Consider the following 14,131-nt stretch of genomic DNA (forward strand, 5'->3'; position numbering starts at 1 on the left):
TTCCCAGCCCCATTTTACAGGTCAGCACAAAGATCAGAGAGGTTCAGTGACCTCCCCAATGTCACGCAGCTTGCTGGAGGCAGAGCCAAGCTTAGAATCCAGTTGTCCTCATTCACAGCTTCTGCCACGGTCCACTGTGAACTGCCTGCAGGGCCAGCCTGGGAATCAAGCTTGATTTTTCATCCCACTTCTTAGAGTTTTAGGCTCTATATCAGGTAGGAATGCTCCCATGTCTCCCGCCGTCACCACTACCACCCATGCAGTCTCTCCCAGACTGCATGGGTGGTAGTGGTGACGGCGGGAGACACGGCTAGTGGGTAGTGGTGAAGGCGGGAGTGGGCAGTGGTGAAGGCGGGAGCGGGTAGTGGTGAAGGCGGGAGTGGGCAGTGGTGAAGGCGGGAGCGGGTAGTGGTGAAGGCGGGAGCGGGTAGTGGTGAAGGCGGGAGTGGGCAGTGGTGAAGGCGGGAGTGGGTAGTGGTGAAGGCGGGAGCGGGTAGAGGTGAAGGCGGGAGCGGGTAGAGGTGAAGGTGGGTGTGGGTGGTGGTGAAGGCGGGAGACATGGGAGCATTGCGCTCTCCGTACTCTCCACCTTCCCCTACTTTTTCTGGAAAACTTTCTTCCCTATTAAGACATACTGGTCCTATTCTGTCCCATCCCAGTCCTGCTCTCTGCTCTGTAAAATGATAACTAGCTCTTCTGATAAGTTTGTCTATAGCAGAATTTGTCTAGGCAACACACTCCTGCTGTTCCCCTCTCGAGTAACACACCCGCGCTTTACCAGGGACCGTCCCAACTGAGGGGTGCAATGCTGTGGCAATACTGAGCGGGTCCCCAGCCTGTGGGGAAGACCAGCCTTGCCTGTGGGTCTTGCTCGTCAGCCTACTCTGGTGACAAGACCTAGATTTCTGAGTGTCTGAGAGATCAGGGTGGATAAGCTCTATCTCATTACAGTCTTTGGCCTCATTTCTACCTAAACTTGGAAACAAGCTAACATTCCCTTGGTGTCTATCTCAATAACGTTCCCCTAAAAGGAGACCTCTCTATGTTTATCTTGCCCCCATCTTCCCTTAAATGTTCCTGTTACTCTAATGAAGTAGCGGGCGCCAGTCCAACTAAACACTCCCTCCCACCTCCCTTCCCAGCAGCATCCAAAATTGTATCCAGTTTGGGGCCCTTGCTTCCCTTTTGTCCCATACTCTGGAATTGCTACTCACACTCCACCCCTGTGGTACTTTGCACAGATGCTTTTCTTTTCTTTTCTTTTTTTGGCCGCGCTGCAGCTTGTGGGATTTTCGTTCCCCGACCAGGGGTTGAACCCGTGCCCTCAGCAGTGAGAGCTCGGAGTCCTAACCACTTGACCGCCAGGGAAGTCCCTCACAGCGCTTTTCAAGTTACTGAGACTGGTAAGGAAGAGAGTTAGGGTAGCCCAGAGCCTGGATTTAGGAGCTAGACTGTAAATGGTTTAATACTTGACGTATTAGCTTTGTGACTTTGGACAGGTAACTTCACCACTCTGTGCCTTGATATGTTCATTTGCAAAATGGGGTAATTACAAAACCTAGCTCTTAGGATTTTTGAAACAAATGAGTGAATCTCTGTGACAGGCTGGAAACAAGGCATGATACATTGTAAGCACTCGATAAATGAGAGCTGTGATGATTCAAATGACAAGTTACTCTTTCTCAGACAGGATGTCACTCAGACTGGCTGGAACTCAAAGAGCAGCCCAGAGAACACTATGTAACTCTTGGGATTTTAACCTGTGACCCAAGCTGGTTTGGGTTGCTCTAATGGGATATTCGCCTCCTCTCTTTGCATACTGACACCCACCCTAACTCTGATCAGGAGGTGGAAGTCAAGGACAGGGCTTGACTCAGTAAATATGGCCAAACCCCAGCTGTACACCAAAATGAGGAGACATTGGTTATAATTATCTATTGCTGCATAACAAACTACCCTGAACCTGGTGGACTTAAAGCAACAAGCATTTAACGAGCTCTCATAGTTCAGTGGTTGACTGAGCTTAGCTGGGCAGTTCTGCTGATCTTGGAATCTGCATGGGATCTCTCACGGCGCTGCAGTCGGATAGCGGCTGGGGCTAGCACCATTCGGAGGCTCAGCTGGGGTACCAGGATGGCTGGCCTTCTCTTCCTCTCCGGGGACTCTCAAGGCTTCTCCTCCTTTCAGAGTCTCTCCGCATAGTCTTTCTAAACTTCCTCATAGCAGCTCAGGTTCCCCCAAACCAAAAGAAGCTTCCAGGCCTCCCAGGCTCAGTACTAGAGCTGACACAGCATTACTTCCACTGCCTTCTGTTGGTTATTTGGTTAGAGCCAGCCCAGCTTCAAAGGGAAGGGGAAACCCTCTACCTCCCAATGGCAAGAGTGAAAAAGAATTTGTGGCCATCGTCAACGCATGTGACAACCACAAAAAGAGATGATTAAAACGTCTTTTTAAAAAATATATTTATTTATTTATTATTTATTTATTTGGTTGCACTGGGTCTTAGTTGCGGCTCGCCAGCTCCTTAGTTGCGGCATGCGAACTCTTAGTTGCAGCATGCATGTGGGATCTAGTTCCCTGACCAGGGATCGAACCTGGGCCCCCTGCATTGGGAGCACAGAGTCTTATCCACTGTGCCACCAGGGAAGTCCCACGTCTTTAATTTCTTTTAATTTTGGAATTTCTTTTGGAGAATAAAATAGAGTCAGTTTATCTTCTTTCCTGAGATTTCTTTCCAGTCAATAATCAAAATAACATAGCTTCCCATGAGCCACAGTAAATGATCATTTGTTCATTCATTCATTCATTCCACATTCATCAAGACTCACTATGTGTCAGGCACTCAGACTACAAAGATATGACCCAGGCCTTGTATTAAAAGGGTTCATAGTGTAGTTGGGGGTCACAAGGGCAGCAAACCAAGGACATGCTGGGTAACAGGAAGAAAGCAACTTGGGAAGAAAAGAGAACATGAAAGAGATTGAAAACTATAGGAAACGTTCACTGAGCAAGAGCCATGTGCTAAACCCTTTCTCACCATAATTCATTTAATTTTCACAACAGCCATATAAGACAAATCTGTTCATTCCCCTTTTACAGGTAAGGAAACTGAGGCTCAGAGAGGCAAAGTTACTTGGCTGAGGCCACTCAGCTAGAATATGGTGCAGCTATTGCCGAACCTGGTTGTACCTGGGTCCAAGCCTGGGGCCTCCCCTGAATCTCTGTAAAATTGCACAGAAGAGGCTATTTTCACAGAGGTTCTGGTTTCCCCAAGACGGGCCAGTAAACCTGGTCCCTGAAAAATGGGAAGCCGAGTATGCATAAACCAAGTCATCTCATTTTTCTTTTCCTCATTCTGTCCTCAGCTCTTATTGAAAGCTGATTGACCTCATTTTCTTAGGCCAGGAGAGAGTGCTGGCTGGAGTCCTTTATTTCCACATTTCCTGCTGAGACTTTGTGCCTGTCTGCTTCACTTGGTTCTGCAGCCACAGGGCTGCTTGCACCAGGCCCCCTGCTCTCCAACACAAGGGCTGTCCCCGAAAGTGGCCCCTGGCATACGCTTCTTAGATGTTCATTAATTTTTATTTTTTATCGAGATATAATTCACATACCATAAAATTCACCATTCTAAAGTGTACAATTTAGCGGTTTTTAGTATATTCACCGAGCTGTGCAGCCATCATCACTATCAGTTTCCAGAACATTTTCATTATTCCACAATGAAACCTCATACCCATTAGCAGTCACTCCCATTCCCGCTTCCCTCAGCCCCTGCGACCACTGATCACCCTTTTGTCCATGGATTTGCCTGTTCTGAACATTTCACATACACAGAATCATACAATATGTGGTCTTTCGTATCTGGCTTCTTTCACTTAGCATCCATCATGTTTCAAGTTTCATCTACATTGTAGCATGTATCAGTACATCATTCATTCCTATTTGTGGCCAGCCAAATAACATTCCATTGGATGAATGTACTAGATTTTAGTTGTCCATTCATCTACTGGTGGATATTTGGGCTGTTCCCTTTTTTTGGCATTATGTGCAAGTTTTTGTGTGGACATAGACATCTGCCCTTCTGTATCGTAGGGACACACAATGCTTATTCCCCACTACCTTGTCCTTCTCTCTGCAGTATCCCACCCGCAGGACGCTCTGTTCCTCTGACCAGGGTTGTAAAAAGGGACGGATGGGCCCAAAGAGCAAAGGTATGTTCTGTTTCTTTTCCTGAGACCCCGTGGGTGGATGGTCTGGAATCCTGGAGACATTCGAGATGCCCAGATTTTTAGCCTCTGGCTCTCAGCTGCCTTCGTCCACCCTCCCCAGGCCATGGATGAGCCTGTACCTGCCCCGTGCCTCGACTCTGAACCCAGAGGACCAGCTGCTGACTATGAATGTGACTCTAATTCCCAGTGAAAGCAGCTCCTGAAAACCTTGCAGAATTAGCCCCTTCAGGGTTCTCACTGATAGAAAAACTGAATGGCCCATAGCATCATCTGAGTGTTCTAAGTGTTTCCTCTTGAATTTCCCCAAAGGTTGAAAAGGATGAATGTGTACCCCCAGGACACCTGGGGACAATATTAACCTGCAGAATTTCCAAAGCTCTTGTTTTAACTTAAGGCACATAATAAAAAAATTACCACAAAAAAGAAAAAAGAAAAAGTAAAAACCATCATTGTTTATAACACACATGTACACAAAAAGGCATAAGGATATTCAATTCCATCCCATAATACATATGCATTTGAGTTGGTGGAGAGGTCATTAATATTATTTACTATTTAACTTTCCCCTCAAAAATTGTTAATGACACTGATACTCCAGGAAGATGTGCCATGCTTACTCCATGGCTCTGTACATCCTGGTACGTGCTGTATACACCTAGAGGGACTCAGATGCCTGTTTACAAGCCAAGTTCTAGTCCATTTATACGAGGCAAAAGAATATACCCTGTTCAGCTCCCCGCTCAGCCATCTTTTCTTGCAAAGAAACCAAAAAAATCCAACAGCATCCATGGTCTTTCTGAGTTCTCTTTGATCCTTTTTTGAAAAGCTTACCGTTCTATGAGTTGCTTGCTTGATTTTTCTTATGTAAGTTTGTGGTTTGAATGGGTTTCATGGAAACTGAAACTGCTTGGGTTGAAAAACATAAATAGTCTCTTGCTTGAGTTGAGTGGAGTTTCCTCCCCCCCGCCCCCCGCCCGTTCTTTCACACCTGTGCTTCTACGACCCCTTGACCCCCACAGGAATCCAGACCGGCAGGTGTATAGAGTATAAAGGGAAGCAGAAGACCTGTGAAGTCTCCGCCTGGTGTCCCGTCGAGGCAATGGAAAAGGCCCCAGAGTGAGTAGTAGGGAGGGGACAGACACGGTGGCCCTCAGTTTTGAGCAGATGAGGCTCTGCCAGGCACTGTTCCGACTTCCCTTCTCAGCACCGTCCCCCCAAGTCCCAGGTCTTACTGGCTTGGTGGCTCCTGTGCCAGGCACACTAGTGGTCTCTGGGAGGCCCCTGACAGTTGTTAAAATACTGAAATCATTCTATACCAACTGGTAAATAGCTAATACCTTCAACACCCTTGGGTGCCCCTGTCCCTTGGCTGTCCCAGTACCTTCCAGGGCACCGCCAGGTACCTCCTCCAGTGCTACAGCAGGATCCTTTCGGACTGCCAGTGTCTGTACTGAGTGATTAAGGGAGAGAAGGTGGGAGGGAGGGGGGGAAAAAGGAAAAAGGAAGGAAGAGGAAGGGAAGGGAGAAGAAAAGGAAGGAAAAGGAATGGAAGGGGAGGGAAGTTTTCTTAAGTTAAATGTTCATAGTGACATGCAGATTTGGTGGTCCCCTGTATTGACTCTTCTCTTTAACACAAAAGGTCAGGCCCAGAAGGCAGAACTTGATGTTAAATCTCAGAAACCACTGGGAGGGCTGCATTTCAGCAGAGAATAAGGAGAGCTGGATTCAAATCCTGGCTTTAACACATCCTTGCTGTGTGACCTTGAACAAGTGGCTTAACCTCTTTGAGCTTCAGTTTCCTTGCCTTTAAAATGAGGGTAATAGGACTTCCCTGGTGGTCCAGTAGTTAAGACTCTAAGCTTCCAATGCAGGGGGCACGGGTTCGATCCCTGGTTGAGGAACTAAGATCCCACGTGCCGCTCGGCGTGGCCAAAAAATTAAAAAATAAAATGAGGATAATAATTGCACCTACTTCACTGGGCTGTTGTGAGAATTAAATGAGATGATACTTGTACAGTGATTGCAAAGTGAGCCCTGTGCTTGGCACACAGTAAGTGCCCAATAACACACACACAAATGATCTGCCCCTAGACATGTGGTGGTTCTAGACCAGCACTGTGCAATGGAACTTTCTGCAATGATGGAAAGGTTCTGTACCTGCACCATCCAATATGGTAGCCACTAGCTACATGTGGCTATTAAGCACCTGAAATGTGGTTACCACAACTAAACTGAATTTTTACTTTAGTTTAAATAGTCACACATGCCACAAATGCCTAGGAGATGTTGGACTATATTGGACAGTGCAGCTCAAGACAAATGTGACTCAGGGCCACACTATCAGCATCTATGGGGCAAAGAGAAGACTTCCCCAAACTGACTTTTTAGAAGGTTCAGGTGAAAGTTTCCTACGTCCGGATGGGAAACACTAGGCAGTATCAGCCCATCTCGCCCTCAATCATTAATGGCACCACCCTGGTTCATTTGTAGGTCAGGGAAGTTTCTTTGTCACAGAATGAATGTCCAGGACCTGGGTGGGACATCAGCCTACATTCAAGGAGTCCCTAGTTCAAGGCAAGAGGCTTCTTGATTGCCTGTGGTTTTCAGTCCTGGCTCTGCCACCATTCATTCATCAGATAAATACTGTGCATCTCTAATGTTCTGGGCCCTGGGCTGCAATTTTACATGACCCTGGGCAAGTAACTCCCTGAACTTCAGTTTCTTATATGTTATACGAATGGATTACTAAGATGATTCATTTAATTGTTCGTCCAACACATCCATTACCATGTAGTAGGTGTTAGATATTTATTTTACATGTAATCATACACAAGGGAGACAGTGCTAAATTTTTTGTAAAATACAAGAAGACCCAGATATGGAGCAGGTCCCAAGGCTCTTGCAATCTAATATCGGGTTGGCCAAAAAGTTTGTTTGGGTATTTCGTAACATCTTACAGAAAAACCCGAACGAACTTTTTGGCCAACCCAATAGAAGAGCTAAGACACATGTACAGAGGGCTGTAATTCAGAATAGAAAATTATAAGTGTCATGAAAGAGGAATAAAGGGGATCCTGTAGTCCTTTGATTCTTAGAGTATTGCCCAGGAAGTGTGGGGTTTAGAATGTTCTAAAGGCAAAGGGTCTGGCATATAGCAGGCATCTGTCGTAAATAAGATTTTTTGTGTGTGCAAGTGACAAATATAACTTTAACTAGGGGGCTTCCCTGGTGGCGCAGTGGTTAAGAATCTGCCTGCCAATGCAGGGGACATGGGTTCGAGCCCTGGTCCGGGAAGAACCCACGTGCCGTGGAGCAACTAAGCCCGTGCGCCACAACTACTGAGCCTGAGCTCTAGAGCCCACAAGCCACAGCTACTGAAGCCCACGTGCCTAGAGCCTGTGCTGCTCAACAAGAGAAGCCACTGCAATGGGAAGCCCGCGCACCTCAACGAAGAGTAGCCCCCGCTCGCCGCAACTAGAGAAAGCCCGCGCACAGCAACGAAGACCCAATGCAGCCAAAAATAAAAAAACTTAAAAAAAAGCTTAAGTATAAAAAAAAAATCAAACTTTAACAGGCTTCAGAAAAAAAGGACTGTTAATTTTTGGCTTGTGTTTTTGACTCATGTAAATGAGAAGTCCAGAAATACTAGCTTCAGGCATGGCTTGATCAAGGCTTTCAAATGATGTCTTAAGATTTTCTCTCTCTCTTCCTCCACCTTCCTCCTCTCCCCAGCTCCTAACTATTCTTTCTTCCGTTCTGGCTCTCCTCACACTGTGGTCTGGGGCACTCCAGGTTTATACCGTCTTTGCTACTAATAATCCTAGAGAAAATGAGTTTTTCTTTCCCAACAGTTCCCACAAAAATCCTGTAATGTTCTCAATGGCCTAAGGCATGTGACAATCTATGAACGGATCACTGCAGCCAAGGGGATTGGATTACACTGTTTAACCAGCTCTGGATCACTTGCCCACCCTGGGAGCTGTAGGGATGGGCAGGAGATGAGAGTGGGCTGAGAGTGGAAGAGACCTGGCTTGCCCAAAGGGAGAAAATTGAGGTGCTACTGCCAAAGGGGGAATGGTTGCTGGACAGGCAAAAATTACAGTGTTCTCTATAGTTATATCTCCAATAGAGCCAAAGTTGGGCTCTGGAAGTCCTGGAATAAAAAGCAGATCATTCTTTTTTTTTTTTTTTGGCTGCATTGGGTCTTCGTTGCTGCACGTGGGCTTTCTCTGGTTGCGGTTAGCGGGGGCTACTCTTCATTGCGGTGCGCGGGCTTCTCATTGCGGTGGCTTCTCTTGTTGCGGAGCACGGGCTCTAGGCGCACGGGCTTCAGTAGTTGTGGCTCGTGGGCTCTAGAGCTCAGGCTCAGTAGTCGTGGCGCACGGGCTTAGTTGCTCCGCGGCATGTGGGATCTTCCCGGACCAGGGATCAAACCCATGTCCCCTGCATTGGCAGGCAGATTCTTAACCACTGTGCCACGAGGGAAGTCCTTTTCTTTTTCTTTTTAATATTTATTTATTTATTTAGGTTGCGCTGGGTCTTAGTTGCGACAAGCGGGCTCCTTAGTTGTGGCATGCATGTGGGATCTAGTTCCCTGACGAGGGATCGAACCAGGGCCCCCTGCATTGGGAGCGCGGAGTCTTAACCACTATGCCACTAGGGAAGTCCCCCAAAGCAGATCATTCTTGATGTCCCCTTCCAAATACCCTCCACCTTTAGCCTGTGCTTCTCCCAATATACATCTGCCACCTACTCAGGCATGTCAGGCAACAGTGGTATCTTTTTATGGAGCCAGTTCTCTCCATCTTTAACAGATTGTCAACCCCACAAGGACAAAAGCCTCGACTGTCTAGTTCACCACTACATCCCTAATGCTCAGCCCCATGCCCAGTACAATAAATATTTGTTGAATGAATGAATGCATGGATGGTGGGTGGACCTTCCAGCAGTCGAGAATTTGGGCTCCTCTCACTCATGGAGAATTTTACACTACTCAGAGCCTCTAGAGTGTGAATGATAGAGTCAATTATATATGTGTGGCCCTGTGCTAAAGGCTGAGGATGCCAAGATGAGAAAATTGTCTCAGCCCTGCAGGATCACAAAGCCTATTGTGAAAGATACAAACAGGAGTGTGCTGGAGCTGGCTTGTACCAGCTCTGAGCCGTTTCTGCTCATCCCTTCCCAACTCCAAGTTCACTGATGTTCTATTGGTAGCTTGAAATCAGCTAGGGTGGGAGTATTTATACCACAATAATCAGTAACTCCTACAATATCAGGGCTTTTTGTTTTCCTGGAGAGCTGGTTATTAAACGTTTACCAACATACCACTGTGCATACCTAAACATATAATTATATCAGAGTGAGAAGTATTACAGTAAATGCCATGGGGTCTCTTTTGTTTTTTGTGGTTTTTTTGGCCATGCCACGTGGCTTGTGGGATCTTAGTTCCCTGACCAGGGATTGAACCCGTGCCCCCTGCAATGGAAGTGCAGAGCCCTAACCACTGGACCACCAGGGAATTCCTTCCACAGGGGTCTTAAGAAGGGAGAAATTCTCCCTGGAGAAGCTGGAGAATTTTGGAAGGCTTTTCCCACTGGATTGCACTTCTCTTCATCCAGCATATTGACCCAAGCAAGAAACCAGAGCCTCTGGCCCATTGGCCCACTGACTCCTTTGGTCCCTGTAGTCACTGATCCCCATTTTTCATTCCTCTCTTTCAGGCCTGCGCTCTTGGGCAGTGCTGAAAACTTCACTGTGCTCATCAAGAATAATATCGACTTCCCCAGCCACAACTACACCACGTAAGCACCCAGAATGTCTGGCTATATTAGTTATCTACTGCTGTGTAACAGATCACCCCAACACTTAGAAACTAAAAGCAACAAACTTTAATTCTCTCACATCGTTTCTGTGCGTCCCAGAATGACATCTGGGTATGACTTCACTGGGCGGTTCTGGCTCAGGGTCTCTCAGGTTGCAGTCAAGCTCTCATCTCCAGACTAGACTGGGGCTGGAGAATACTCTTCCAAGCTCACTCACACAACGGTCAGCAGGAGGGCTCAGTACTTCATCATGTGGACCTCTCCTTCAGACTGCTTGAGTGTCCTTAGGACACGGTGGCTGGCTTTCCCAGAGCAAGAGATCCAAGCCAAAGAGCAAGCAAGCGAGACAGTAACCAAGATGAAAGCCACTGTATTTTATAATCTAATCTCAGAAGAGACACACTATCACTTCTGTCGTATACTATTGGTCACAGAGACCAACACTGTACGATATGAGAGGGGAATACACAAGGGTGTAAATCCCAGGAGGCAGGATCATTGGAGGCCCTCATGGTGCCCAGGTACCACATTGGTTCACTCCTATGAAAGAGATGGATCCCAGTTTTCAATAGAGATGTTTGTTTGTTTGCTTTCCATTATGTGCAGGAGAAACATCTTGCCGGATTTAAACGTCACTTGCACCTTTCACAAGACTCAGAATCCACAGTGTCCCATTTTCCGACTAGGAGATATCTTCCGAGAAACAAGAGATAATTTTTCAGATGTGGCAATTCAGGTTGGTGACGTCTTTGTACAGTGGGATGTGGGGGTGGGGGAAGGGTCAAGGGATGGAGGATGACAAATGGCCAAGAGGCTGGACCACTGGGTCTTAATAATATGCTCATATTTATTGAGCATTTTGTAAATCCATGCACGGTGACAAGGACTTTTCCTGCATCACCTCATCTAATCCCACAACAACCCTATGAGAGACACTCAGTGTATTCGTTTCCCGTGCCTGCTATAACAAATTACCACAAATTTTGTGGCTTAAAACAACACATTTTTTTTTTATACTACTGGAGGTCAGAAGTCCAAAATGAGTCTCACTGGGCCAAAATCAAGATATCAGCAGAGACATGCTCCCTCCGGAGGCTCTAGGGGAGAATCCATTTCCTTGCCTTTTCCACCTTTTAGAACAGCGTTCCTTGCATTTCTTGGCTCACAGCCCCTTCTTCCCGCTTCGAAGCCAGCAGCACAGCATCTTGCTTCAGTGGTCACATTGATTTCTTATTCTGTGTCAAATCTTGCTCTGCCTCCCTCTTATAAAGACCAGTGTGTCTTCACAGGGCTCACCCAGATAATCCAGGATAATTTCGTCATCTCGAGATCCTTATTTAATCACATCTGCAGTCTCTTTTGCCATTTAAGGTAACATATTCAGAGGTCCAGGGATTAGGACCTAGGATTAGGAATATTTGGGGGACCATCACTCAGACTACCACACTTGGATTAGTCAGGATTCTTCTAGTTGCAAGTTATAGAAATCCAACTCAAATGATGTAAGCAAAAAATAAATTAAAAAGTAATTTGGGGGCAAATAATAGAAACCAAACTCAAGTGGCTTAAGCAAAAAAGGAACCATATTAACTTGTGTAAAAAGACCGGGGAAATGAACATTCTAGTATACCCAAGGCATCTTCCTACCTTGGGAGTTTTCTCTTGCTGTCCCCCTCTGCCTGGAACAGTCTGTCCCAGACATAGCATTAGCTGCCTCCTACACCTACTTCCAATATTTACTCAAATATAAGCTCAGTGAAGCTTTCCCTTACCACTACATTTAAAGCGACAATTCCCACCTCTATCCCAGCATGCCCTATGGCCTTTTCCATGTTTATTTTTATCCCTGGCACCTAGCATTATCTGACATACTATATATTTTACATACCCATTTGTCTGTTGTCTATTTTCCCTGACTAGAATGTAAGTTCCATGATGGTAGGGACATTTAGCTTTTTTTTGGGGGGGGGTTCATTTTTGTGTAATGTTCAGCCCATAATGGACACTCAATAAATATGTGTTGATTGAATGAAGAATATGATAGATTTAGGCATAGCTGCCTCCAGGAACTCAAATGATGTCTTTGGGAATCTGACTCCTTTCATCTCTTGATTGTTTCCTTAATGATGATGTCATTCTCAGGCATATTCTCCACATGTCAAGGCAAAGCCACCAAAGCTCTAGCGCTGTGCTATCCAATATGGTAGCCACAAGTCACATTAAGTGACTTAAACTTAATTAAAATCAAATAAAATTAAAATTTTATTTCCTTGGTTATACCAGCCTCATTTCAAGCATTCAGTAACCACTGGCTATTGTACTATACAGCATGAATATAGAAATCATCACAGAAAATCCAATTAGACAATGCTGCTTTAGACTTTCACACTCTATAGCTAGTGGTCCCAGCCAGTAGAGGACCTCTTTTCCTATGGTTCTGGCAAAATGTCTCAGGAAGAGCTCTGATTGGTCTACCTTGGGCCACATATCTATCCTGAATCAATCGCCAGGTCCAGAAGGGAGCACTGTCCTGACTGGCCAGGCCTGCGTCATGTGCCCACTCCTGGGGCTTGGAGAGGACATAGCCCCATTCAAACCACTGAGAGTTGGGAAAGGTGTTTCCCAAAGGAAATTCCAGGTAGTTTTCCCAGAAGAAGGCAATTTGGACGCCAAGTGACAAAGGCATTAGATATTCACTGTAATACGTAGAGCGCTTGGCTTAGTGCCCGACAAAAAAATGGCAGTTGTGATTATTCTGTATTATTTCCCCTTTCTCCAAGTCAGAGCCTCCTTGCTACTCATTTCTGTATCCTCAGCATCTAGCATACTGTCTTGAAATGCCTAATTTCATTGATTCAAAGACATACCTTTTTTTCACTTTTAATAGTTTCAAAATCAGGAAGTGCTTTCAGTTGATGGAGTCTCACAGTTTGACAGCCTTTTTTTTCTTAGAGGAACATTAAAAAAAAAAAACCCTATGTGTCTTACAAGCAATGGTGTCTAAGATTCAGAGAAATATGATAGTCAGTACTCAAAAAAATGTTTGTAGAAAAAAAGAAGTACCAAGTATAGGTAAGAGATTAACAGATTCTTTAGAAGTTTAGAGAAGAGAAAGGTCACCATGAATTGAGGAGCACAGGGGTGGCTGAGTGAGTGGGGAAGGATGTTTGCTGGGTCTTGAAGGATGAGGAGGATTTAGCTAGAGAGGTGACTGGGAGAAACATTTCATTGGGAGAAAAGGTCAAGGGCCAAGATTTAAAAATTCAAAGCATACCGAGCAACTCCACTCCTAAGTATGTACCCACGAAAAATGACAACATATGTTCACACAAAAACTTGTACATAAATGTTCACAGCAGCTTATTCATAATAGCCAAAAGGTGGAAACAACCCAAGTGTCCATCAAAGGATGAATGGATAAACAAAATGTAGTATACTCAATCAATGGAATATTCTTCCACCACAGTAAGGAATGAAGTACTGACACATGCTACAACATGGATGAACTTTAAAAGCATCATGCTAAGTGAAAGAAGCCAGACATAAAAGATCATATATTATATGATTTCATTCATATGAAAGTTCAGAACAAGGAGCTCTATAGAGACAAAAGGTAGATTAGTGGTTGCTTAGTGCTTGAGAGAGGGGTGGTAACTAAAGTTTACATGTTTTCTTTTGGAGGTAATGAAAATGTTGTAAAATTGATTGTGGTGGCAGTTGCACATATACGTGAATATACTAAAAACTGTTAAATGCACATGTTATGTGGGCGAACTGTATGTGAACTGTATCTCAATAAAGCTGTTTTTAAAAAAAGAAATGAAAATGCAAAGTGTGTTTAGGGAAAAGCATAGAGAGTTCGGAATAAGAGCTTTCTCCAGGGGTGTATTGGGAGATAAGCAGAGAAGATGTGATGGAGCACGATGAATTCCAGTCTAACAAGTTTCAACTTAAACTTTAACGGGGGGTGGACATTAAAGGTGTCTGATTACAGGAGTGGTTTGTTGAAAGTTATATTTTAGGAAAATAAATTTAACGGTGGTGTGTTCCAGGTGGGAGGAGGAGCAGGGAGGTGCGTTT

General features: G+C 45.3%; 2 protein-coding genes across 5 annotated transcripts in view; one reads left to right on the forward strand and one right to left on the reverse strand.

Moving 5' to 3' along the window:
- IFT81 (intraflagellar transport 81) overlaps positions 1–14,131 on the reverse strand; it is a 201,694-nt gene that overhangs the window by 142,573 nt on the left and 44,990 nt on the right. The gene's annotated exons all lie outside the window — the stretch shown is intronic.
- Positions 1–14,131, forward strand: part of P2RX7 (purinergic receptor P2X 7) — a 54,558-nt gene that overhangs the window by 22,817 nt on the left and 17,610 nt on the right. For all 4 annotated transcript variants that reach the window (XR_014234529.1, XM_082355942.1, XM_082355944.1 and 1 more), the window contains 4 exons: positions 4,139–4,211; positions 5,249–5,345; positions 9,950–10,030; positions 10,658–10,787. Coding sequence is in view for 3 of the 4 variants with exons in the window: in XM_082355942.1 (XP_082212068.1) it covers positions 4,139–4,211; positions 5,249–5,345; positions 9,950–10,030; positions 10,658–10,787 (381 nt within the window). In the remaining variant the exon portion in view is untranslated. The remainder of the gene's footprint in view (positions 1–4,138; positions 4,212–5,248; positions 5,346–9,949; positions 10,031–10,657; positions 10,788–14,131) is intronic.

The sequence above is a fragment of the Balaenoptera borealis genome (assembly GCF_965194805.1).
Source record: "Balaenoptera borealis genome assembly, chromosome: 14".
NCBI classification, from domain to species: Eukaryota; Metazoa; Chordata; class Mammalia; order Artiodactyla; family Balaenopteridae; genus Balaenoptera; species Balaenoptera borealis.